A 25,171-nucleotide genomic window follows, 5' to 3' on the forward strand; every position below is an offset into this window, starting at 1 on the left:
CACTTTCTTACACCACACACAAAGATAAACTCAAAATGGATGAAAGACCTAAATATGAGACAGGAATCCATCAAAATCCTAGAGAACACAGGCAGCAACCTCTTTGACCTTGGCTGCAGGAACTTCTCACTAGACATGTCTCCAAAGGCAAGGGAAACAAAAGCAAAAATGAACTGTTGGGACTTCATCAAGATAAGAAGCTTTTGCACAGCAAAGGAAACAGTCAACAAAACCAAAAGACAACCGACAGAATGGGAGAAGATATTTGCAAGTGTCTTATCAGATAAAGGGCTTGTATCCAAGATCTATAAAGAACTTACGAAACTCAATATCCAAAAAATAAGTAATCCAGTCAAGAAACGGGCAGAAGACATGAACAGACATTTCTCCGAAGAAGACATCCAAATGGCCAACAGACACATGAAAAAATGCTCAACATCACTCAACATCAGGGAAATACAAATCAAAACCGCAATGAGATACCACCTCACATGAGTCAGAATGGCTAAAATGAATGAGTCAGGAAACAACAAATGTCGGCAAGGGTGTGGAAAAAGGGGAACACTTTTACACTGCTGGTGGGAACGCAAGCTGGTGCAGCCACTCTGGAAAGCAGTATGGAGGTTCCTCAAAAGGTTGAAAATAGAGCTACCCTATGACCCAGCAATTGCATTACTAGGTATTTACTCAAAGGATACATAGTGATCCAAAGGGGGACCTGCACCCCAATGTTTATAGCAGCAATGTGCACAATACCCAAACTATGGAAAGAGCCCACATGTCCATCAGCAGATGAATAAAGAAGATATGATATATATGTATATATATACATATATATAACACACACACACACACACACACAATGGAATAGCACTCAACCATCAAAAAAATGAAATCTTACCCTTTGCAATGATGTGGATGGGACCAGAGGGTATTATGCTAAGCAAAACAAATCAATCAGAGAAAGACAGTTATATGGTTTCACTCTTACCTGGAATTTAGAAACAAAACAGAGAATCATAGTGGAAGGGAAGGAAAAATAAAATAAGATGAAATCAGGGAGACAAACCATAAGAGACTCAACTATGGGAAACAAACTGAGGGTTGCTGGAGGGGAGGTGGGTGGGGAAGTGGGGTAACTGGGTGATGGGCATTAAGGAGGGCACTTGATGTAATGAGCACTGGGTATTATATGCAACTGATGAATCACTGAACTGTATCTCTGAAACTAATAATACACTATGTTAATTGAATTTAAATAAAATTTAAAAAATCAAATGGAAAAAGTTAAATTTAGCATGCTGTAAAAAGCATCTCTTATATATTTAAAAATCCAAATCAGAAGGAAAACATAGTATTAAAAAGGATCGGAAATACTAGATTTCCATTCCTTGCTTCTCTTTTGTTCAGTTTAAGCATAATGGAAGTTATATCTCGTACATTTGAAAGAAATTGCCTGTAAGCCACTCTGGGTACAATGTCTTTCAATGGATTTCTTCCACTTTTCCAGTATTTTCTTATTGTCATGGTTTGTTAACATCTTCTGCTTACTTTTGAATTAATTCTGGCGTCATTTTTTCCTATAATGTTATTTTATGCATTTTTTAAAAATGAGAGATGGATTTGTTACTCTCTGTATTATCTTGATTAGATTACTTTTCTCGATTAAATTGGCCAGTGGTGTTTTGCTTTTTCTGTCTTGGTCACTCATTTTTCAGTTGTTTGATTCTTTTCCCTCCTGGACGTTTTCGAGACATTCTTCTGCTTTCATTGAGCTTGCAGTCTAGTTATGCAAACACCTATTTGGTAGGAAGAAGAAGAGTCCCCGGCCCCTTTAAAAAAAATAACATAATTTTAGAAACTCTTCAGTGGGTAATTTAGAAACCCTCAGCGAGTTTTTGTTTTATTTAAAAAAATTATTTTTAGTTTGATGTGTCTTTTAAAAAATCTTTTAATTTCTAGTAAGCTTTCAGGCAATTATCTTTGCCTTGAGAGGTTTGTCCTAGGGAATTAGCCAATCCCACGGTCTCACTTGTTTAGTCTGGCTTAATTTTATCAAACTAAACTACTGTTTCTGGGCTTAAAAAAAATAAACCAACTATTCTGGTTTTGGTTTTTTTAAAAAAAGATTTTATTTATTTATTAGAGAGCGCGAGCGGCAGGCAGAGGGAGAAGCAGACTGCTCACTGAACAAGAGCCCCATGGGGGAGTCAATCCCAGGACTCTGGGAATCCTGACCTCAGCCGAAGGCAGACGCTTAACCGACTGAGCCACCCAGAGTCCCCTCGTTTTGATTTTTATCATCCGTCAGACTGCTAGAATTCAAGAACCCAGAAACACAAGCAAAGCCCCAGCCGATTATAAAGCGCTCCTAAATCCTGTGATTCTTGCCCCTGTCTATCCATCTCTCGCGAGATTTGGAAACCGGAAGTGAATTCTATTTCAGGCGTCTTTTCGAGGGGTGGGCTCAGTCAGTGTTGGCGGGAGCTGAGCGATCAGTGCGCGCTTTGCTGTCCGGCCTGGGCTGGCTCTGGTGTAGGGGCTTGCGGGCAGCGCTCCCCGCCTGGAGCCGAGCCGGTAGGATGCGGGTGGCTGTGGCCGGCTGCTGCCACGGCGAGCTGGACAAGATCTATGAGACGCTTGCGCTGGCGGAGAGGCGCGGCCCCGGGCCGATAGATCTTCTGCTGTGTTGCGGCGACTTCCAGGCGGTGCGCAACGAGGCCGACTTGCGTTGCATGGCCGTCCCGCCCAAGTACCGCCACATGCAGACCTTCTACAGGTGAGCGGCGCGGCCCGGACCTCGTGGGAGAGAACCCGGACTGGATTCGAATTCCCCCCCTTCCACTGACTAGCTGGCTTACTTAGTTACCTTCTTTGTTCACGCTGTGTCTAGGAACGGTTGCTTAGTAAATGTCACTTTTCTCATTTCCTTTCACCTGTCTTGTCTGTTTCCGAAATCGAAGCCGAATCATGAAAAACCTGCAGGAAGAAGCTGACAGGTCAATCTATCTTGTACTTGATAGGACTCTGGGACTGCTTTATTTACTGATCCAGGAGTTTTTATTGGACGCCTGCTTAGTGCTCGTCCGCGTTCTAGAAGCTAAGGTTTAAGAACTGACAAAGTTCTTGACCTCATTGAACGCACTCTGGCTTTGAATCCAAGGTGTCAGCCCCTTCATTCTTAAGGACAAGTATAGGCAATTCGTTTAGAAAGACCTTTTTAATTTTTTATAGTGCGCTCAGATTTTTCCTTTGGATCTTATTTTGCTTTTCTGCTATGCCCAATTTTGTAGGCATGAGTTACTGCTTTTCTCTATGCCTGATTTCTGCTATGCCGACTGACAACTTTACCGTTATGTTCTAGGTATTACTCTGGAGAGAAAAAGGCCCCAGTTCTCACAATTTTCATTGGGGGAAACCATGAAGCCTCAAATCATTTGCAAGAGTTACCCTATGGTGGCTGGGTGGCGCCAAACATTTATTATTTAGGTATGTGTTCGTGAGTAATTTTTTTGATTTGTTTGGAATGGAAGAGCCTGTCAGGATTTGCATAATAGTTGGGCAGCATCTTGAGGTGTATAGTTTTTTTGGGAATGCCTCTTAATTTAAATAATTATGAAAATTTAATTAAAACAGTTAATTTAAGTAGGTAATCATGAAAATATGTCCATGCTTCATCTAGTGTTTTAAGCAATATAGATAATATAATGTAGTGATAATAAATATAGTTGTAAAGGCCTGTTACACTATTTGCAGTCCCTTTATTTTTCTCTTCCTCTATTAAATTAAGAAAACTTAAACTTATTATAATGGAAGTTGTTAGACATACACAAAAATAGAGAATAGTATAATGAGTCTTTGTACCTATTAACCAGCTTCAACAACTATTATCATTCTGCCATCCTTATTTCAACCCCACTCCCCTCCACACTTACTTGTGGGAAGAAGTGACTGGAGTATTGTAAAACAAATCCCAGCCATCAGATTATTTCACCTGTGAATACTTCAGTACATATTTTTAAGAGATAAGGATTTTTAAAAATATCACAGCTACAGTACCGTTATTATACTTAACTAAAGTAGCAGTAATTCCCATCATCTGTTGCCTAGTTCATGTTCAGATTTTTGTGATTATCACAAAGAGGTTGGTTTTACAACTGGCTTGTTCAAATAGACTCCAAACCAGGTCCACACATTTCATTTGACTGTCATGATTCTAAAGCCTCTTAGGCTGTAACGGTCCCTTTTTCTCCCCCACCCCATGTTGTTTATTTGTTGAGGAAAATGAGAAATTTGTCTTATAGAATTTCCTGCTTTCTGGATTTAGCTGATTGGAATTTCTCATGTTGTTTAACATGTTCCTTTTATGCTCTGCATTACTTGTAATCTGTGTTTAGATTCACAGCCTGATTATTTTCAGGTTCAGTTTTAGTCCTGTTAGACTATACAGTCCTTTCTTCTCTTTAAGTGTTTATAGTGGGGCGCCAGGGTGGCTCACTCAGTTGAGCATCCAACTCTGGGTTTCGGCTCAGGCCATGATCTCAGCATTGTGAGGTAGAGCCCCACGTTGGTCTCCTTGCTCAGCGTGGAGTCTGCTTGAGAGATTCTCTCTCTCCCTCTGCACCTCCCCTAGCTCGTGCTTTCTTTCCCTCAAATAAATAAAATCTTTATAGCTCTAATGCTGACATCATAATTTAAGAAATGTAATTTCTCTACTTTGTTACTGGTTGATCTTTTGACAGCTGCAATATTGTGAGAAGATGTTTGAGATGGTCAGTCAGAAATGAAGTATTGAAACTGCAGATTCTTTATATCTGTTGACTTTCAGATTTATAATCTATAAATCCATCATAGGACATTTTTCCTTATTTCCTCCCCAACCCACTGTAATATTCGATTAGGTACCAAATTATGTCTGTTTCTCCCTTAACTCACCTAATCTCATTTGTTCCTTCCCTTCTGCTTAGTCTCTTGCCTCTCTGCTTCTAGGCCTCTCCTCCATAGTCTGCCTTATATATTGTTGGCATATCACTATGTAAAAGAGTAACTTCATCATGACATTTAATTTTCAAATAATTTTAGGATTGCATGGAGTTCTAGGCCTTTAAACTATTCATTTAGTTAGTAAAGAGATTGCTTCTGCCTATGGTAATTTTATTTAACTGTGTGCTTTTTCAGGTTTGGCTGGGGTAGTAAAATACCGAGGCGTAAGGATTGGTGGCATCTCTGGTATCTTTAAATCTCATGACTATCGAAAAGGTATTATTCTGAGAATTGTTTTTAAACTTTAGAACTTGCATGCTTCAGAGTAACTTAAGCATAATATATAGTTTGACTTTTCATTGGATTTTTTCTCGGAACTATTATTAATTTTTTTAATGAAATTGCATGCTTCAGAGTAACTTAAGCATAATATATAGTTTGACTTTTCATTGGATTTTTTCTCGGAACTATTAATCTTTTTAATGAAATATTTTATACATAGGAAAATGTTGAGAACACTAGAACATACTATTTATGTATCCACCATCTAGTTTTATCAGGTCTTTGTATTTTGTGACTTTTAGTTAGGATTTTAAAGAAATGAAACAGTATAGATACAGTCAGAGCTCATTGTTTATCTGTCCTCAGTCCCATTCTTCTCCTTTTATCCTTCCCGTTCTTCTGCATTTGGTATTTGTCATTCGCTTGATTACGTCATTACGAGTTGTGTAACAGCTTTAAACAGTGTATGATGTAGCATGTTTTAAACTTCATGTGAATGTATCATTTTGCATGTATCTTTCCTGCAGCTTGCTTCACTGTTTACTATTTAGTTTTTGGAATCCATGTTGATACATCTCACTCTATTCATTTTAATTTGTGAGTAGTATTCCATTGTAGAAGTATACCACACTGTACTTATTCATTCCACTGTATCTGAAAAGATTATATCTTGGTTTTCAAGTTAAAGGAATAACTTGGATTCACATTGATTTCAAATTTTTATGAGTTGACAGCTAAAACTTATATCCTCAATGTAACTGTTAAATCCCAAGTCTGTTCCCTGCTGCGCTGTTCCCCATGATTCTAAGCTATTGGCACAGGAGTACGAAAATAGGCCGTCTCCTTCATGGCAAGTGTGGGTGCAAACTGTCCTCCCACTCTTTGGAGGACAGCTGGTAGTCTGTGGAAATTATAAAACCCGGGAGTTCTATTTCCAGGAATGTAATTTACAGATATATTCCGTAAGTGCAAAATGATGTGTACACATTTTTTTATTTCAGCCTTGTTTGTAATGACAAAAGGTAGGAACTAATTAACTATATCATGATAAAACAATACAATGTAGTGCTATGAAGCTATTTTTTTTTAAAAGGAAGAGAAGCAACTCTATGTGTGACGTATACAAAGAATGCCAAGATAAGTGGAAAAAACAAGGCATAGGACATGTATAAACTGTACTGCCTTTTGTGTAAATAAAAGGAAGGATAAAGAAGTTTGTGTATTATTATATGCATAGTTGATATCCCTGGAATAAAATACTAAAACCTGATTAACACTGGTTGCCTCTAGGTAGTGTTACTGGTGGCTGGGAGGATACCTGCCTCCCATTGTTTTAGCAGCTTTGTAGAGGTAAAACTTACATAGCTTTGGAAGTATACAATTCAGTGATTTTTAGTGACTTTATAGGGTTATGCAACCATCCAGATTTAGAACATTTCTATCATTCCTAAAAGTTTTGTAGTTAATCCCTGCTCCCACCCCAGCCCTAGGCATCATTGGTCTACTCTCTGGAGGAACTCTTCTCATTCCATTCTGATGGTATCTTTTAAATTTTTAAACGATGTGAATAACCAACATATTCCATATTAAATATAATTTAATTAAAAAAATCATAAGCCCCTCAGTTATTTAGATTTATAGTTAGTGATCACTTACTAGTAGAAAATACCAGCATTTTAAGAGCAGTGTCTTCATAAAATTTTTAAGAACCCAAAGCATTAATGACAGACCTCAGCTTTGAAGTGTATGTATATATTTGTATTTGCGCTATTTAAGGGAGTTGAATATAGCTTATTTCTCTTCTTTAATTTAAGGTCATTTTGAGTGTCCCCCTTATAATCCAGCTACAATAAGGAGTATATATCATGTGAGAAATATTGAAGTCTATAAATTAAAACAGGTATGTAAAAAGTACATTATAGCAGACTTGAAAAAATGTTAAAGCAATTCTGTACCAAAGTGTATTTTGATCATTTTGGTATATAACTTCCAAGAAGACTTAATTCAGTATTTCTAAAATTTGGATCTTGAGTTGTTTTTAGGAGGTTCACAGATGAACATTTTTTAATTCTAATGTTACGAATTTATTTTAGGGAGTAATAATAAAATAGAACATCTAATCCATGACTTCAGATATTACTACTTAGGATAAGGCTAAAGAATATCTATTGGCATAAAGTGATACTTTAAAGAAAATATTAAAATATTTTAACTAATGGTATTAAATAGGAAATAAATAGTGGTAAAAATGATAGAGAATATGGTAAAATTGTGAAGGTGGCTTTGGAATACTTGGTTTAACTGGAGAGTAGGCGAAACTAGGTTTTTGTTTGAGAACACATTAAGTGCCTGACACTGGGCTAAGCAGTTTTCACACATGATATTTCATATAATTGCCACACAATTCTGTGAAGTAGGTGTTACGCTGACTTTGTCACATTAAGGATGCGAGGTCAAGGCTCAGATAGGTAAGTCGCCTTCCCCGGGATTTCCCAAGGAGTTAAGGGGTGGAGCCTGCCTGATGCTCTCAGGCCCTTCCCACCATACCCTACAGTCTCTGCAGGAGCATGAGGATGCTTTGTGGGCATTTCTTTAATACCCTACTCATAACAATTCCCTACCTTGAATGCTTTTTCCCTTTTTCCCATTTCAGTCCTACCAGTCTTTGAAGAACCAGCTTAGATACCAGTGTTTTAGTTTTTTGTTTGGTTTGGTTTTTTAAGTAGGCTCCATGCCCAGTGTGGGGCCCAATGTGAGGCTTGAACTCATGACCCCAAGATCAAGACCTGAGCTGAGATTAAGGGTCAGACGCTTAACCAGCTGAGCCACCCAGGTGCCTCACCAGTGCTCTAGTTTAAAGCCATCAGCCTGTTCTGAAATTTCATTGCACTTACTGCCTGAATCAGTTATCCAGTGTTTAGACATATCTGTCGTATCTTGCATCGTCTTGAACACTTAAGTTATTTTAATTTAGTTTTCCAAGTATTTGTTGCAGATTACTTGAAGGTGTCGGGGATCAGTAAAGTATGGAGTGTATTTTGTGGCCTCCCCATGAAGACACCAGCCACCTTAAATACCTCTACTATAATTTATGTAGTAAACACAGTTTTTTAGGTGTATGCTATATGAGTCCATTGGGGAAAAAAAAGAAATATATACCTTTGGGTTTTACTATATTATTTACATTAGAGATCTCATGAAATCTGGTGTCTCTGTATCTGAAAACAGCTTATTCATTAGAAAGGAAAAGAATGACAGTTACTATATATTTTGGAGGCCCTCTGCCAAAGACCATAGCTGGCTGACAGTCTGATCCCAGTGTATCTCTATGGCCCTGTCTTGCCATGGAAAATAGGGGTGATTTGTGAGGAGAGAGAAAGCAGTTTCTCCTGGCTTAGATGAATGAGCTTAGTATTTCTTAGTGTTTCTGTGATCTTCTTAAATGAAGTTTCCTTAGAATGAATTACAGAGAAATCTAAAGCTCTAAGTGGGCAAATGGTTGTGCAGTAGTGGAGAGATAGCCGGGGATTGCTTTTGATCTTTTTTTTGAAAGTTTTCTTTCTTTTTCTGTTAAAGCTGAAGCAGCCTATGGACATATTCTTATCTCACGATTGGCCAAGAAAGATCTATCATTATGGAAATAAGCAGCAGCTTCTTAAGACAAAATCTTTTTTCCGACAAGAAGTGGAGAATAACACATTGGGAAGTCCTGCTGCCTCAGAGCTCTTAGAGCACTTAAAACCCACGTACTGGTTTTCTGCACACCTTCATGTGAAGTTTGCAGCCTTGATGCAGCATCAGGTAGAAACCAAAAATATTTATTCTTTCATTTAACAAACACTTACCAGATATGTGTGGGCTAAGGCACTATGGGCACAGTTGTAAATTGAGAGAAAGAGATCAAAGATAACTTTGCTCTTGTGAGTAACTCCGTATCCTTGGGGGGAAGAGACACGCAGGTGATTATAAAATAGTGTAATAAATTGGTGGTGAAAAGTGCCAGGATACCGTGGGAGCACCTCCACCATATTGCACTGAGATGGGGATGCGGACAGGAGATGAAGAGATGGAGAAGGTTTTCCAGAGGAATTGATTATGGCAGGAAGCAGTTGAATCTAGGTAACACCATCCGGGTAGAGCGATCAGTATGTGCAAAGACTGGTGGCCTGAATGCCTGGCGCTGATGCGCACTGGGGGACTGCAGCAGTCCCTGTGGCTGAGGTAGAGGGAGAGATGAGGCTGGAACGAGATCATAGCTGCCTTCTGGGCCATGCTCTGGAGTTTGGGTTTTAACCTGAAGGTAAGGGGGAAAGTTGAGTGATGAAACCAGATTTTCATTTCAGAAAGGTTAGTTTGGTAGCAGTTTTGTGTATGGATTGTAGTAAGTAAAATGGGAGGCATAAAAAGACAAGGTTCTAACCTGCAGTGAAGAGGGAACACAGAGAACGCAGGTCCAGAGAGATTTTGGAAGCAGAATCAGCAGGATTTGGTGACAGAGAGGGACTCCCCGAGTTTTCCTTGGGGAAACTCCTTGGATGATAGTGCTCATTGGAAGGTAGAGAATAAATTTATATTTACAATTAGGCTTTTATGGAAATGGCATGGCTCTCCCTTTCCCCTCCCATTCTCACCAAGCTCTGACTTGCCCCATAAAGTATTCCATAGAGAAACCATTTAGAAAATGCTGGGTTAACAAGGTTGGAGATTTCTTCTCAAAGGCTTCTATAGAATTTCTGAGAGTCTTTAATGTGTTAATGGGCACTGCCTTTCTCCAAGAGTGGAATGTGGTGTGCAGTGCTTCCTGAACTTGACCCAACACTTTTCCATGGTGGGGGTACACTTTAATGATGTTCCTCAAATACGGTTTGGAAAGTTCTGTTTGAAAATACTCCTGTAGGCCCTTGCTGTTGTGGGCTTATCCTCACTCCCCAGTTTTACTGGGAGGAGGAGGCAAGGTTACTCCTTTTATTTTCCTTTGGGCCACTGCCGAAGTGATTATTCTCTTTTAATGTCCAAGTCATCGGTTTATATCTCACCTTTTCTACATCTGTGTTACTCTCTTCTGTCTCCTAGGGCTCATGACACTCCTGGCTTTTTATTGGAGCGTCAGATTTGGTAGTTTCCTCCCCATCCATCTTCTGTTGTCAACGTCAGGGACTTAAATCTCTGAATTAATACGTTTGATCCCTTTTTCTTAGCTCCTCAACGTCCTCTGACTTTGCCAGTGTTCTGTTTCAGCCCCTTTTTCCAACACCAAAAATCATCTTTCCTCAGAACTGCCCTGCTGCCATCATCTGCCTGTAATCTGTGTGCCTTGCGCCTCTCTTAGTCCCTCACCACCAGTGAACTGAAACCTGGCCCACAGCAGGATGGCCCGTAGCCTGCTTCCTTGTCTGTTTTCCTCCATGTCCCTTACTGTTCTCCCTGAGTCACTTTTTTACTGCATCCAGTATGATCTTCATGTTTTGACCCACTACCTCCTGCCCATGTTTCTTTCTGCCAATGCATTTTTTTTAATAGTTTCATTGGAGTATAATTTACATAACATAAAATTCACCTATTTAAATGTACAGTTCAGTGAGTTTTAGTATATTTCCAGAGTTCCAGATGTTTCCAGAGCAAATATCACATAGCCCAGTTTTAGCATATCTCCAGCACCCCAAAAGATCGTTCGTGTTTGTTTGCTGTGAGTCCGTGTTCTCACCCTCAGCCCCAGGCACCCTCTAATCTGCTTTGTGTTTCTCTGGATTTGCCTTTTCTGAACACTTATATAAGTGGGATCAAAAATCTGTAGTCTTTGGCTTGTGGTTTCTTTCCTTTGCTTGTTTTTGAGGTTCATTCATTCAGCAGGTTTAGTATTTCTTTCATCTTTATTACTGAACAATATTTCATTCTGTGAATGTATCATACCTGCTTTTGGTGTTGTATCTAAGAGGTCTTTGCCCAGCCCAAGGTTATAAAGATTTTTCCGTATAATTTCTTCTAAAAGTTGTTTAGTTTTAGCTCTGCCAGATTACTTTTAAGCTCTTCTGTTATCATTAACCTTTGCGTTATGTGCTTTAACAGTATCAATATTATCATCAGCATTTGTGTCTGCTTTGACTTTTGTAAGGAAGTTGAAGTCCAGAGAGTTTAAGTGCCTTGCCTGTCATTACACAAGTGTTTATAGAACTAACTTATTTTGGAACAGTGACAGTTGTTGCTTTGACTCATGACTTAGGGATATGTTTAATAAAGATTGTTTCCATCCTATTCTGTGTATGAATTAATTGTGATATTTTAACATTTTTTCTTAAATCATGGTTCATATTTCTAGGCCAAGGATAAAGGACAGACAGCCAAAGCAACCAAATTTTTAGCCTTGGACAAATGCTTACCACATAGAGACTTTCTTCAGGTAAAAAGAAAATGAAATAACTTTGTGATACAGTTTTGCTCTTCCAGTGATTAGAAAAATATTAATTTTCCCTTTAGAATTTATTTATGCTCTATAATTTATGTATTCTGAGAATTCTTTGGGAACACTTAAGTTACGTGTTTGTTAGCTATTAAGTTGGAAATTCTTAGAATATTAAAAATAGAAAGGCATTCTTAAAATAACTGATTTCTTTTCTATAGGTAATAGAAATAGAACATGACCCCAGTGCTCCTGAGTACTTAGAGTATGATATTGAATGGCTCACTGTTCTCAGGGCTACTGATGATCTTATTAATGTGACTGAGCGCCTCTGGAATATGCCTGAAAATAATGGCCTGCATACAAGGTAAGTCTGACCTTATTTAGGATTTGCTCTCTCTGTTGCGTGCCCAATTTTTGTCCCTTCCACCTTTTTCTTTTCTTTTCTTTTTTTTTTTAATCAAGGAAATTATTGTTAAATGAGTGTCAGAGTAATTCAGGGTTTACTGACTGATATGGAAAACTACAAATTTTGCATCAAGGGATATAAAAATGGATGGTGGGAATACCAACCCAGATAAGTTTATAAATGAATAAGCATGTGTAAAACTAACTATAATATAGTGGAGATTTGGTTAACACATTAAAGTAATTTGTACTTGTTTTAGAGTGTGAGTTAAGTTTTTTCTAAGAATTGTTTATTTCAAAATGGTCCTTTGGCAAATTAACTATAATTTTGTTAGATGGAATTTTTATATATGGTTTCTGTTTTATCCTTGCACATGAAGTCCATAGTTAGATTTCATCTTTTATTGTCTGAGGCTGATAAAATGTAAAAAGCTATTGTTTTGGACTTTTGTAGGTGGGATTATAGTGCAACAGAAGAAGCTATGAACAAAGTATTGGAAATACTGAATCATGACCTCAAAGTTCCATGTAACTTTAGCATAACAGCTGCTTGTTATGACCCTAGCAGGCCACAGACACAAATGCAGTTGGTTCATAGGATCAATCCTCAAACTACTGAATTTTGTGCCCAACTTGGCATCACTGACATGAATGTCAGGCTTCAGAAGGCCAAGGAAGAACATCACTTGTGTGGTGAATTTGAAGAGCAGGATGACATGGAGAGTAATGACTCTGGAGAAGACCGTAGTGAATATAACACAGATACATCTGCCCTGTCCTCTATTAATCCAGATGAAATAATGTTAGATGAAGAAGAGGAAGATGAAGATAGTATTGTAAGTACACATAGTGACATGAATACACCATCTGTAGAACCTTCTTCTGATCAAGCTTCTGACTTCTCTGCAAGCTTCTCTGATGTCAGGATCTTGCCGGGTTCCATGGTTGTATCTTCTGATGATACATTGGGTTCCCCGGATGGCAGAGAGGGGAAACTTGGTGAGGCTCTGGAGTCAGGGGATGGAAATGACTTAGAGTTGCCATTGAAGAGGCTGAGTGATGAACATGAACCTGAACAAAGAAAGAAAATTAAGAGGAGGAATCAAGCCATCTATGCTGCAGTGGATGATGATGATGCAGCATAAGACAATTTACTTTCTTAGTGTTATATGTAGATATGTGATTTTTGAGACCATATTTTTAGAGTTGGATTTTTGACTCAAGATTTAACTTTGTAATAATGAAGTTACTTCAGAGAATTTTAGTTAGGTATTAACTTTGTCTTTAGTCCTTTGTATATTTCAGATAAAAATATTAAAATTTCATATATTTACTTGATCGAGTATCTTTTTTTTGAAGATGTATATTGTTCACTTTCATTTTTTCCAGCAAGCACTTATTGAATACCTACTTTGTACCAGCCACTCTTCTGTAAAATGGCACTAGAAAGACGAGTAGGACAGGGATTTTTACCTTCAAGGAGTTACTACCACTGTGAATATTTTGATGTATAAAATATGGCATATTTATATTTTGTTTTGCAAAGTCATTACTACATGTGTAATTTTGTATGCTTTCTTTTTATTTGTTATAAATATTTTCCCTGGTGTGCTCTTAATGTCTGTCAAATATAATTGAAGTTGAAGATGGTAGATAAGGTTTCAGGAAATAAATTCCTTTAAATACTAAACATTGGTAAATATAAAATTTTACACTTACTTGCTGAGATTCATGCAACCTTGTAGACTTTGGCGTGTTTTAGCTTTAGCTTTAATTTTAAAGTAGCTATAGTAACTGTGTACAGGTCATTTTGGACACAGTTCAGCTTAGTATTAATTACTAGTAGGGATTGAGTTGCACAAAATCTGCCCCTTTGCTGTTATGGATTGCTAGTAGTAGAATATTTTTAAAGATCCGCATGGAAAAACTATACTTCCATCCTGTCTCTGGTTAAAATGTCTGGGCCGCCTGAGGAGATGGTTGCCCTGTGCTTGGAGCAGTAGCCATGAATTCAGACTGTTCTAGGATGTCATCATTCCATAGTAGTCCACATCCAGGGGCCGGTCTAGGAGAATGATTTGGCAGTTGGCTTCCATCTTGTCAGCATCTGACTTGAAGAAGGTCTAGCACTTTATCTTTATTGCCGTCTATTTTCTTTACTTTCTTTTTTGAGTTGAATATTTACTTATTTTAATTTTCATTATTTACATAAAGTATTTAAAAGCTATAGATTTCCCCCATCACTGATTTAATGGAATCCCATAGTTCTGATATTTAGGTCCCTCCCCCGAAATTCTTTAATAAAGATAAATAAAAGCAGAAAGTAATTAGATGTAAAACAAGTACAGAGTTCATAAAAAAACAAAGACAGTCCTTTAGCTTTCTCAAGAAAGAAAGCACAAATGCCATAAATAAATAAAAGGGAGAAATAGCCAGTAAAATGGTATTCAAACAAACATAGGATTACAAATAAATTTGATAAATGATTACTTTCCTAGAAAAATAGAATTCACTGAAATTCATCTTACTGAAGGTGGAAAGTGACAAAAATTTCCACAGAAGGAATAGAGAAGGTTATCAAAGAATTAACTCCCACAAAAAAGCGCTTGGCCCAGATGGTTTCAGGAGGAAAGTACCAAATAATCCCTAATGTTAGGTAAACTTACAAAATGTAGAAGAATGAAGGAAAGTTTAGTTTTCTTTTTATGAAGCAAGAATAATGTTGATACCTAAATCTGATAAAGATTGTACAAAAAAACCCACAGACCAATCTCACATATGAATATTGCTGCAAAAGTCCTAAATAAATATTAGTAAACAATCTATAGCACATTTTAAGGTGATTTAGCATGACTGATACAAAGATGGTTCAGTATTAGGAAATGTGTTCATACAACTTGCATAGTAGTAGATCTAAGAACAAACATCATAGTTTTCTCTATGGATGATGAAAAGATCTTTGGCAAAATTCAACACCCATTTCTGATTTTTTAAAAAGTAAAATGTAGGGGTACCTGGGTGGGCTGAGTTGGTTAAGCTTCCAACTCTTCGTTTCCGCACAGGTCATGGGTCTTGAAATGGAGCCCCATACTGTTGGGCTCCGTGATCAGCGGGGAGTCTGCTTGAAGATTCTCTCCCTCTTCCCCTCCCCCCTCTTTAAAAATAAATACATCCTTAGGGAAAAAAATCTAGCATCTTGTGTAATGGGGATACACTATTGGCATTCTCATCAAAGGAAAGTAAGCAGAAAGTCAAGGAAGGAGACAGGGTATCAGGTACCTCCATTTTAACATTGTATTGGTGTAAAGAACAAAACAATTAGACAAAAGAAAACAATGAGGGAAATCAAGATTGCAAAGGAAGAGGCAAATACATACAGATGACCTGAATGTTTAGGTGGAAAACACAAAAAAATCAAAATTAAAACTAATACAGCACAGTAATAAGTAATACAGCAGGGTAATAAGATAAAAATTAGCATACAAAGCAATAGCTTTCACATACACAATTACCAATGACTGGTGTGACACAAACAATATCAAAAAGAAATACTTAACAAGAAATGTGCAAACCCTGTAATGAGGAAAACCTTAAAATACACCCCAAAATTGGGGCACCTGGGTGGCTCAGTGGGTTAAGTGACTGCCTTCGGCTTGGGTCATGATCCCAGGGTCCTGGGATCGAGCCCTGCTTCTGGCTCCCTGCTCAGCGGGAAGCCTGCTTCTCCCTCTTCCACTCCCCCTGCTTGTGTTCCCTCTCTCGCTGTGTATCTCTCTGTCAAACAAATAAATAAAATCTTAAAAAAAAATACACCCCAAAATGCAAAAGTAGACTTGAACTAATGGAAACATCTCTTATTCTTGGATAAACATTTTAAAGATGCCAATTCTTCCCAAGTTAATATGTAAACTTAACATGACCCCAATCAAAATATCAATACATGGTTTTGTTTTTTGTTTGTTTTCCTGGAGCTAGACAAATTACTTTTAAAGTTCATGTGGATAAATAATTTAGAACAGACAGGAATGCACCCCCCTCCCCCACCAAAGAACAGTAGATTATGCTGGCCATATCAGCTATTAAAACACTATAAAAGCTCTATAATTAAAGCAATGTAGTATTGGGTTCATGAATGGACAGACCAATGGAACAGAAATACCAAAAATAGGCCCAAAGAAATGGAAAATTTTAGCCTATGATTTAAGTGGCATCTCTAATCACTGAGGAAAAAGATGATATTTTAAATGAATAGGGTTGGATCTCTGGATATCCATTTGGAAGAGAAAAAACTTGTATATATATATATATATATAAATGTTTTATAATGTTCATGTATATATGTAATAATATATATTATGTATATAAACTCCAAATAGACCAAACTTATAAATGTGAAGAATGAAACAAATAGCCTATGAAAACCTGGGTAGGGGCACCCAGGTGGCTCCATTGGTTAAGCTTCTGACTTGGTTCTGGCTCAGGTGGTGATCTCAGGGTCGTGAGATGGAGGGGGGTCTTGATCAGAGCGGTAAGATAATGAGAGTCACTGGTGCTCCTTGGTTGCCCCAGCAGCACCCTGACAAAACTGTCGAGTAGTTTCTATTTGACACCCTTGGAATTGCTCTTTTCTATGTGTAGGGTTTCAGCCTTCCTTTCATCTTCTAATCCCCATCTCCTTAACTCCTTCCAGTAAATTCCCCTCTTGTTTAATTTAGCCAGCCAGTTTTGGTGCTTGCAGCCAAAATACCCTGAATGATACGTATGCTCCTGAGTGTTAATGAGCTTGTAATTGGAATAGGGGAGGAAAAGGCAAGATAAGAAAATTATGGTCCTCATCTATTATGATTTTCTTCAATTCTTATTTATCAGCTTAGGCCATTCATTTTTTCATTCAAGAAATATTTATTGAGATAAATACATCCCAGGCACTATGCCAGGGATACAATAGTGAGAAAAATCTGCTCCTTCATGGAGCTTATAGTACAATGAGGGAAATTAATATTAATAAAATAATCACCTCAATTATGAAATTCCAACTATAACAGTGTGGCAAGTGAGAGGAATATGGTACCATAGGAGGAAACCAAAGGGGCATTTGATTCACAGTTATTGTTTAATATAATACCAGAGGTCTTGGTCAAAGCTATAAAATAAGAAAATAAGAGAGATAGAGGTTGGAAAGGAAACATTATTTGCAGGCCATCTGTATGTAGATCACTTGTATAGAAAGGATAAAAAAGCAAAATAAAAAGATTCATAGAAATAAACAAGGCCAACAAAAGTTTGTAGGTAGAAAGACAATCTCAAAAATCAGTAGCATTTTTCTCAAATAGCAATAACTAGTAGGAAGAAAATGATAGAAACAACAACAACACAACAACAAAAATAGGAATATTTCTGGAAATTAATTTATCAAAAAATTTGCAAGACTTCGATAAAGAAAAAAAACTGTATCAAGGAAATAATTTAACATTTAAATAAATGAGAAAATAGTCCAGGATTCTGGATGTGATGGCTTAATATTTTAAAGGTGTTAATTGTTGCCAAATCAACAAATACCAATGATCACAAACCACCTAGGAGAAAGTGTGGACTCTGATCTTAGTAATTTAACAAATCTGGAAAGTTAGATTTTAATATAAAATTTAGTAGTGATATTATGAAGAAGATTCAAAATCAGTTCCTAAAAGTACATAAAAGTCTGGTAACAAGAAATAGCATTGTGAAATATTGATATGACCCCTATTTTTATTTTTAATATCTCAACTCCAATATCTCAAAGAACTTCAAAACAGTTGATTTCCTTTGTCCATTTTTGGACTTCTCTGTGGATTGACTTATTGAATCCAAAGCAGGAAGTTCCTAGTGATTTCATGAGTTCTTCATTAGTAATTGTATTAAACTTCTGAACTCTCTTGATAAATCCGTGTTCATCAGTCATTGTTGGGATACCCAATTATTCTTCCTTAAATTTAATTTTTTTGGAATTGCTTACATATTCACATGGTGCAGAATTCTAACAGTACAAGGTACATCCAATGAAAGATCTCTGTCCCATCTCTGTCTGCCAGTCACTCAGTTCTTCCTAGGGTTAACCAACATTATCAGTTGAATTTCTTTTTCCTCCTCTCTTTTGAGAAGGGTAGTGGCAATCCACACATTCTCTTCTTTACTGTGTTTTTTTTTTTTCCACTTAAAATATATATCTTGGAGATGAGTCTATGTCTGTATATAAAAGCCTTCCTTGTTTTTTTATAGATGCATACTATTCCATTGTATAGATGTATCTTAATTTATTAAACCAGTCCCTTCTGATGGGCATTAGGTTATTTCTAATCCTTTGAAAATAAAAACAATGAAAATGAAAATATATGTTATTTTGTTCATGTGCAACTAGATCTATAGGATAAATTCCTGGTAATAAAATTGCTGGGCACAGGGTATATTGGTTTATCATTTCAACAAGTATAGCTTAACTGTTCCCTGCTGAGGGTGTACAAATTTATGCTCCCAGAAATGTGTTAGAGTGATTGCTTTACCACACTTTTTGGGCATTTGCTCATCTGAGAGGTAAAAACAACTCATGGTAGCTTTAATCATCTTATTATGTAAGGATGAGTGTCTTCATATATTTAAAAATATTTGTATTTCTTTTATTGTGCACTGCCTGGTCATAGTTCTTGCCTGATTTTCTATGGGAATGAAGTTTAATTTCTTACTGATTTTTAGGAGTTATGTAATAGGCAATTTATAACTTTGCTATTTGATTGCTTCTGACTATTAAGGAGTCAGTGGTTACTGCATCTTTAGGTATTTTTATAAAAAAATTATAAAATAATTAAAACACAGCATCAGAACACACCCAAGACAAATGTATCATTACTGAATTATTATAAGGTGAACATCTCTGTAACCGCCACCCAGGTCACCCAGGTGGCTAGAAAGTTGCCAATTACCCTAGAAATCCATCCATATGCCCCATTATGATCTCAACACCCTCCATTCCTCCAAAAGTATCCATTATCCTGTATTTTATAGTAATCACTTTCTTGTGTTTCTTTAGAGCTTTTCACTTTGGGCAATCCTAGACTCTATAGTTTTGTCCTGACCATTCAAAAAATTGCAATGTCTTTAAAGGGTCTTTTAATCTTTAGGACTCCTCTCCATTTTTTCTTTTCTTTACACCTTTTCAGATGGCAATTTCGGGACTTTTGTGTAGTTTTCCATAGTCTAGATTTTGCTCTTGGTGCAGTTCAACACATTCCTCTGTCCTCTGTATTTGCTGCAAACTGGCAGCTGGAGCCAGACGCTTTATCAGACTTAGATAAAATCCCTTTGAAAAGACCATAGGTGGTGCTGTGTTCCTTCATCAGGAGGCACACAATATCTAGTTTTCTTTCTTTTTGTGACATTAGCAGCTTTGGATGCCCAATGTCTAGAACAATTAGTTTATTGGGAGTTGTAAAATAAGGATATTCTAATTCAATAACTTATTTTTCATTTATTCATTGAAATACTTGATATATATTTGTAAGGTGGAGTATTTTTATAAGAATTCTGTTTCTATAGTCAATAACCAATAGTTCAACTTTATTTGGGAAATATAGGATAAAAATTTGATTCTTTCTAAATTCTTAGACTGTGAATTGAATCCCTATCACAATTCAAAACTGGCCAATTTTTTTTTAATCATTATGAAGCTATGGATTTAAACATATTTGAAGAGTTTCAGTCAGTTGCACTTAGGCCTTTTAAAGCTAAGAGTGTTATATTTTTGCTCAATAGAAATCCCTTCAATTTGGCTTCTGAATCATTTTCACATGAGCTAGTAGCTTTCTTTATCTGGTGTGAAAGATATATTCTTGACTTATCTTGTACTTTTTTCCTGCCCCAGGCATGGAATGGACGATTTCCCCATAAAAGCCTTTGTTTCTCTTAGTGAAACATGATATTTCAAAATCACAATCTGGGTACAAGGATTGCTAATTGCTACCAAGGATTGGTCGTTGTTTCTAGGTTTCTTCAATGGACAGAGCGAGGAAAAGTACACACACAGAGAGACATGGACACATACAACAAAATACTTCATAAGTTTATACCGATATTTCCAATGAAAATTCAGGACTACAGGATCTTTACTTAACCTCTTCTATATTACATCAATACCTCCTAGCTTTTACACTGGAAATCTTGATTTCAAGGACCTAGAGTACTAAATAGAATTACAATCACCTATAATCACTCATTTACTTTAGCCTCTATTACACATACACAAATCTCAGAGTAATACAATTACTGAGAATAGTCATTTTTTGCATATGTGCGATTTTCTCCCCACTTTGGTTTTTGACTATTGATGTGGTTAACTTTAAGTCTCTCATCTTATCATTTTTCTCTATTTCTCTCATCTGTATTTTGTACCCCTTTTCTTCCTTTTCTGGCTTCTTTTAGATGAATTGAATTTTTTTTATGATTTGATTTTATCTCCTCTGTTGACTTATTAGCCATAAACTTTGTGTTATTTTAGTGGACACTTTAGGGCTTATAGTATACATCTTTGTTGGGAAAGGTCACCGAAAAGACCTGACCACCAGTTGACCTGTGAGCTGGACCCAGGCAATGGGAAGATCCTCACCTCCTCCCCTGTCCTTGGAATGTGGGTTCTGCTTGTCTTTCCCATTCCCAGTGGCTGCTCCAAGGACATAGCCTTGAAATAATGATGTGGTGTTGAGACCACCTGCACAATATATGTGACTGTACTCAGTTAAGGGTACAGACTGTACCCACGTCTCTCCATATACATTTTAAAAAAAAAATTTTTATTGTTATGTTAATCACCATACATTACATCATTAGCTCTTGATGTAGTGTTCCATGATTCATTGTTTGTGCATAACACCCAGTGCTCCACACAGAACGTGCCCCCCTTAATACCCATCACCAGGCTAACCCATCCCCCCACGCCCCTCCCCTCTAGAACCCTCAGTTTGTTTTTCAGAGTCCATCGTCTCTCATGGTTCGTCTCCCCCTCCGACTTACTCCCCTTCATTCTTCCCCTCCTGCTATCTTCTTCTTTTTCTTTTTTCCTAACATATCTTGCATTATTTGTTTCAGAAGTACTCCATATACATTTTAAGACATGGCGGGCGGATTCCCGGATCCACTTGTCTTGCTGCAGCCCAAGACAAGCCTTGTACGTAAGTTCCCTTTGCTTATCAAAACTGCTACCTACCAACCTGGAGTGGCCTGCCTCTTCCTTTTGTCTCTCCCTGCCCTCTGCATTTGGGGGCCAATTTCAGATTACACCTGGACTGCTCCCCAGAGGGTTGCAAACCAACAGTCTTTTACGTTATGACAGCGTACCTTCAAGTGTTAGTATACCATTTCACATACAGTGTAGGAACCTTACAAGAATATTCTCCCATTGCTTCCCCTTACGCCTTTATGCTATTTCACCATTCAGTTTGTTTTTATATATGCTACAAACTCCATACTGTATTATTTTGATTTTTATTTAAATAGTGACATATTTTAAAGGGATTGAAATAATAAGAAAAATACTTGTATATTTATTCACATTGTTACTATTTTTTTAAAAAGATTTTATTTATTTGACAGAGTGCACTCCTGAGAGAGCACAAGCAGGGGGAGTGGGAGAGGGAGAGGGAAAAGCAGGCTCCCCACTGAGCAGGGAGCCCACCGTGGGGTGTCACCATTTTTTAAATAAATAAATTTATTTATTTATTAAATTTATTCATGTTTTTAGTAATTTCTACATCCAACATGGGGCTCGAACTCATGACCCTGAGATCAAGAGTCCCACGCTCTTCTGACTGAGCCAACCAGATGCTCCCCCATATAGTTATCATTTTTGATGTTCTTCAGTCCTTCGTAGAGTTCCATATTTCCTGGTATAACTTTTCCCCTGCCTCAAGACCTCATTTAACATTTCTTGTAGTGCAGGTCCTCTGGTGATTAATTCTTTCAGCTTCTATATGGCTAAATAAAACAAAACAAAAAAAGAACAATGACTTTATTTTGCCTTCAATTTTGAAAGATATTTGCACTGGGGATAGAATTCTAGGCTTAAAAGTGTGCTTGTTTTTGTTTTTGTTTCGTGGTTGAGTATTTTAAAGTGTTACTTTACTGTTTCTTTTTTAGATTGTTACTGACAAGAAATCTGGGATCATTCTTATCTTTGTTCCTGTATGTAATGTGAGTTTTTCTTTCTTTGATTGCCTTTAACATTTTCTCCTTATCCCGGGTCTGAGCAATTTGGTTACCATGGACTTGCTGTAGTTTTCTTCACGTCTCTGTGCTTGGGGTTAGCTGACCTTTTGAATCTGTGGCTTTGTAATTTCCATCAAATTGGAAAACATTTTGGCTATTATAATTTTTTTTATAAAAAAAATATAAAATTATTATTTTCTCTGTCTCCATTGTCTGCCCTCTTTTTGTGGGGGCTCCAATTACACGTATATCAGGCACTTGAAGATATTGCACAGTTCACTGATCCTCTGTTCATTTTTAAAGATTCTTTTTTTCCCTCTGTGTTTCATTTCGGATGCTTCATGTTGTTATGTCATCAACATTTCTACTGCTATGTCAAGAACATTCTTTTCTTGTGCAATGCCAAATCTGCCACTACTCCCACCAAACTGTTTTTCATCTCTGACGTAGTAGTTTTATCTCTAGAAGTTTCGTTTGGGTCTTTTTTATCCTTCTATGTCTCTTCTTAGCTTTCTTGAACATACATAATATTTTTATAAGAACTGTTTTAATATCTTTGTTGGTTAATTCTAACATATGTCAGTTCTGGGTTGGTTTTCAGTTGATTGAGTTTTCTTTTCCTTTTCATTATTGCTTGTCTTTTCTTGCTCCTTTGCATGTCTGGTAATTTTTGATCAGATGTGAGACATTATGGATTTTACTTTGTTGGGTGCTTGATGTTTTTGTTTTCCTATAAATATTCTTGAGCTTTGTTCTGGGACTCAAGTTACTTGATGCTTTTAGGTCTTGCTTTTAAGATTGGTTAGGCAGTATCAGAGATGTGTTAGTGTAAGGTTAATTTTTTTCCCCCTAGTACTGAGATAAGGGCCTTCTGAGTTCTCTACCCAATATCTTATGAATTATGAAGTTTTTCAACCTGACTGGTGGGACCAGGCACTATTTCTGGCCCCGTGTGACCCCAGGTACACTTCCTCTAATCCTTGCTGATGGTTCTTTCTTTAACCTCAGATTGTTTCCTTACACATTGCTCAATTATTTCCCTGATGAATTCTCAAGGATGACTCTCTGTCGGTCTCCAGAGTTTTTGCTCTGTGAAGCTCTCTCCTCTCCAACACTCTGCTTACCTCAATCTTCCTAGAATCTCAGCTTGTCTTTTCAATGCAAGGAGCTTGTGGGTTCTGCCTGGGCTCCCCAGTCCCCACACTGAGGCCTTGAAATCCCCCTGTGGCAGGAAGCTGGGGCAATCAGAGGGCTCACCTTGTTTGTTTCCCATCTTTCAGGAATTACTGTCCTTCATTGTCTGATGCACAGTGTCTTGAAAACCATTGTTTCATATATTTTGTCTATTTTTGTTGATATGTTTTTGCACATTTTGTGGATTTTTTGACAATTTTGTTTTTGTTTGTGTATTTTGTGAATTTTTTGTTTCAGGTAAGAAACAGGTATTCTGGTGTTCTGCCTTCCTGAAAGTGGAATTCCGTATCCTGTACGTTTTTGTTTCCATTCCTCTTGGTATCTCCTCAGTGTACAGCTCCGTGCTGGAGAGGAGGCCTGGTTGTTTGATTTCCAGAACTCACAGAGGCTCAGGGTATTCTAACCCCTTCGGATTTTACTATGGGCCCCTTGCCCTCATCCACTACTACATTGGACAAAGCCCTTCTGTCTCAATGATGCCACACTCTCCAGCAAATATCTATTGGATATTTTGAGTTTCTCCTGTTCTCGGGTCTGGTTACTTCTGTCTGCTTTCTCCAGCACAGAAGATGAGACCATGGAGTTCTTGAGGCTATTGATGGATCATTGGCATCCACTTGTATTTTGAGATTTAGGGAGATGCCCTGTCACCTAGTTTTGTTGTAAATGTTACCTGTGGGATTTTGTTTTATAATTTAATTGTTCTTCCTGCTTTTACATGGGGATTTGGAGAGATTCAAAAATTATGCTGCTGTTGTCATTTTTCCAGAATCCTGCTGAAATTTCTCAGGAAACATTTATGTTCTTACCTCATTATGCATTTCTTTTGGATAATCATTTTTACTAATAGTTTGTGTTTTCTTCCTCCTAAATAATTTAAATTCTTCTATTTTTCCCCCCTGGAAAGCTGTGGCTGTGTCTTTCTTTTTTCTCTGTCTCCTCTTCCTTCTCTTCCTTTTCCTTTTAAATTTTTTTTCCAAGAATAGGTTCCATCCAACCACACTTTTGGCCTGTTTTTTAAAGGATTTATTTGAGAGAGAGAGGAGAGAGCATGAGTGGGGGGAAGAGCAGAGGGAGAGATTCTCAAGCAGACTCCCTGCTGAGCACAGAGCCCCAATGTGGGGCTCCATCTCAGGACCCTGAGATCATGACCTTAGCCAAAACCAAGAGTCAGATGCTCAATTGACTGAGCCACTGAGCTGCCCCTTTACCTCTTTTTGTTTTTTTTTTTAATCTCTCCATTTCTATCAGTTTATTCTATTGCTAAGCATTTCACCATCGCCTCTATGGTCATTTTGTCCTGCCAAGTGCAGCTGCTCCAAAAGCATGTGGGGAAATCAGAGAAGGGAGCAGTCCTTCAATATCTACACAGATTAAGACCTACTTAAAAAGCCAGGGGAATTTAAGAACTACAGGTGTAGGAAGAGAACAATTGACCAGTGCAAGAAAAGAGAAAACTCAGAGATATATGAGGGCACAGATGGTGACTTGCTATATGACAGCGTTGGCGTCACAACCCCATGGAGCAAGAATGAACTGTTTTGTAGATGATGTTGAGGAAACTGGTTCACTATAGGGAGAAAAAGAAAAATCAGTCTTCACATCTCACCATGAACAAACAAATGGATGAATAAACTTAATGTGAGCTATGAAATTATAAAGAAAAAAAGAAAAAAA

At 37.4% G+C, this 25,171-nt stretch overlaps 1 protein-coding gene across 13 annotated transcripts in view; it reads left to right on the forward strand.

Annotated features, from left to right (window-relative positions):
• Positions 1-2,458: 2,458 nt before the first annotated feature.
• The window catches only part of DBR1 (debranching RNA lariats 1), a 41,515-nt gene continuing 18,802 nt past the window's right edge, over positions 2,459-25,171 (forward strand). For 5 of the 13 annotated variants that reach the window (XM_028099112.2, XM_088026124.1, XM_088026106.1 and 2 more), the window contains exons 1-10: positions 2,459-2,779; positions 3,365-3,489; positions 5,179-5,259; positions 7,080-7,165; positions 8,842-9,066; positions 11,582-11,662; positions 11,884-12,029; positions 12,525-12,906; positions 21,185-21,267; positions 22,232-22,285. In XM_028099112.2, coding sequence (XP_027954913.2) covers positions 2,583-2,779; positions 3,365-3,489; positions 5,179-5,259; positions 7,080-7,165; positions 8,842-9,066; positions 11,582-11,662; positions 11,884-12,029; positions 12,525-12,906; positions 21,185-21,267; positions 22,232-22,285 — 1,460 coding nt within the window. In that variant the 5' untranslated portion in view covers positions 2,459-2,582. Of the gene's footprint in view, positions 2,780-3,364; positions 3,490-5,178; positions 5,260-7,079; positions 7,166-8,841; positions 9,067-11,581; positions 11,663-11,883; positions 12,030-12,524; positions 13,600-21,184; positions 21,268-22,231; positions 22,449-25,171 lie in introns of those variants that run through there. The other 8 variants (XM_088026145.1, XM_088026146.1, XM_088026141.1 and 5 more) reach the window with 7 other exon arrangements.

The sequence above is a fragment of the Eumetopias jubatus genome, unplaced genomic scaffold, assembly GCF_037043125.1.
Source record: "Eumetopias jubatus isolate StellerSeaLion01/CBP00866 unplaced genomic scaffold, mEumJub1_p1.0 scaffold_1, whole genome shotgun sequence".
Lineage (NCBI taxonomy): Eukaryota > Metazoa > Chordata > Mammalia > Carnivora > Otariidae > Eumetopias > Eumetopias jubatus.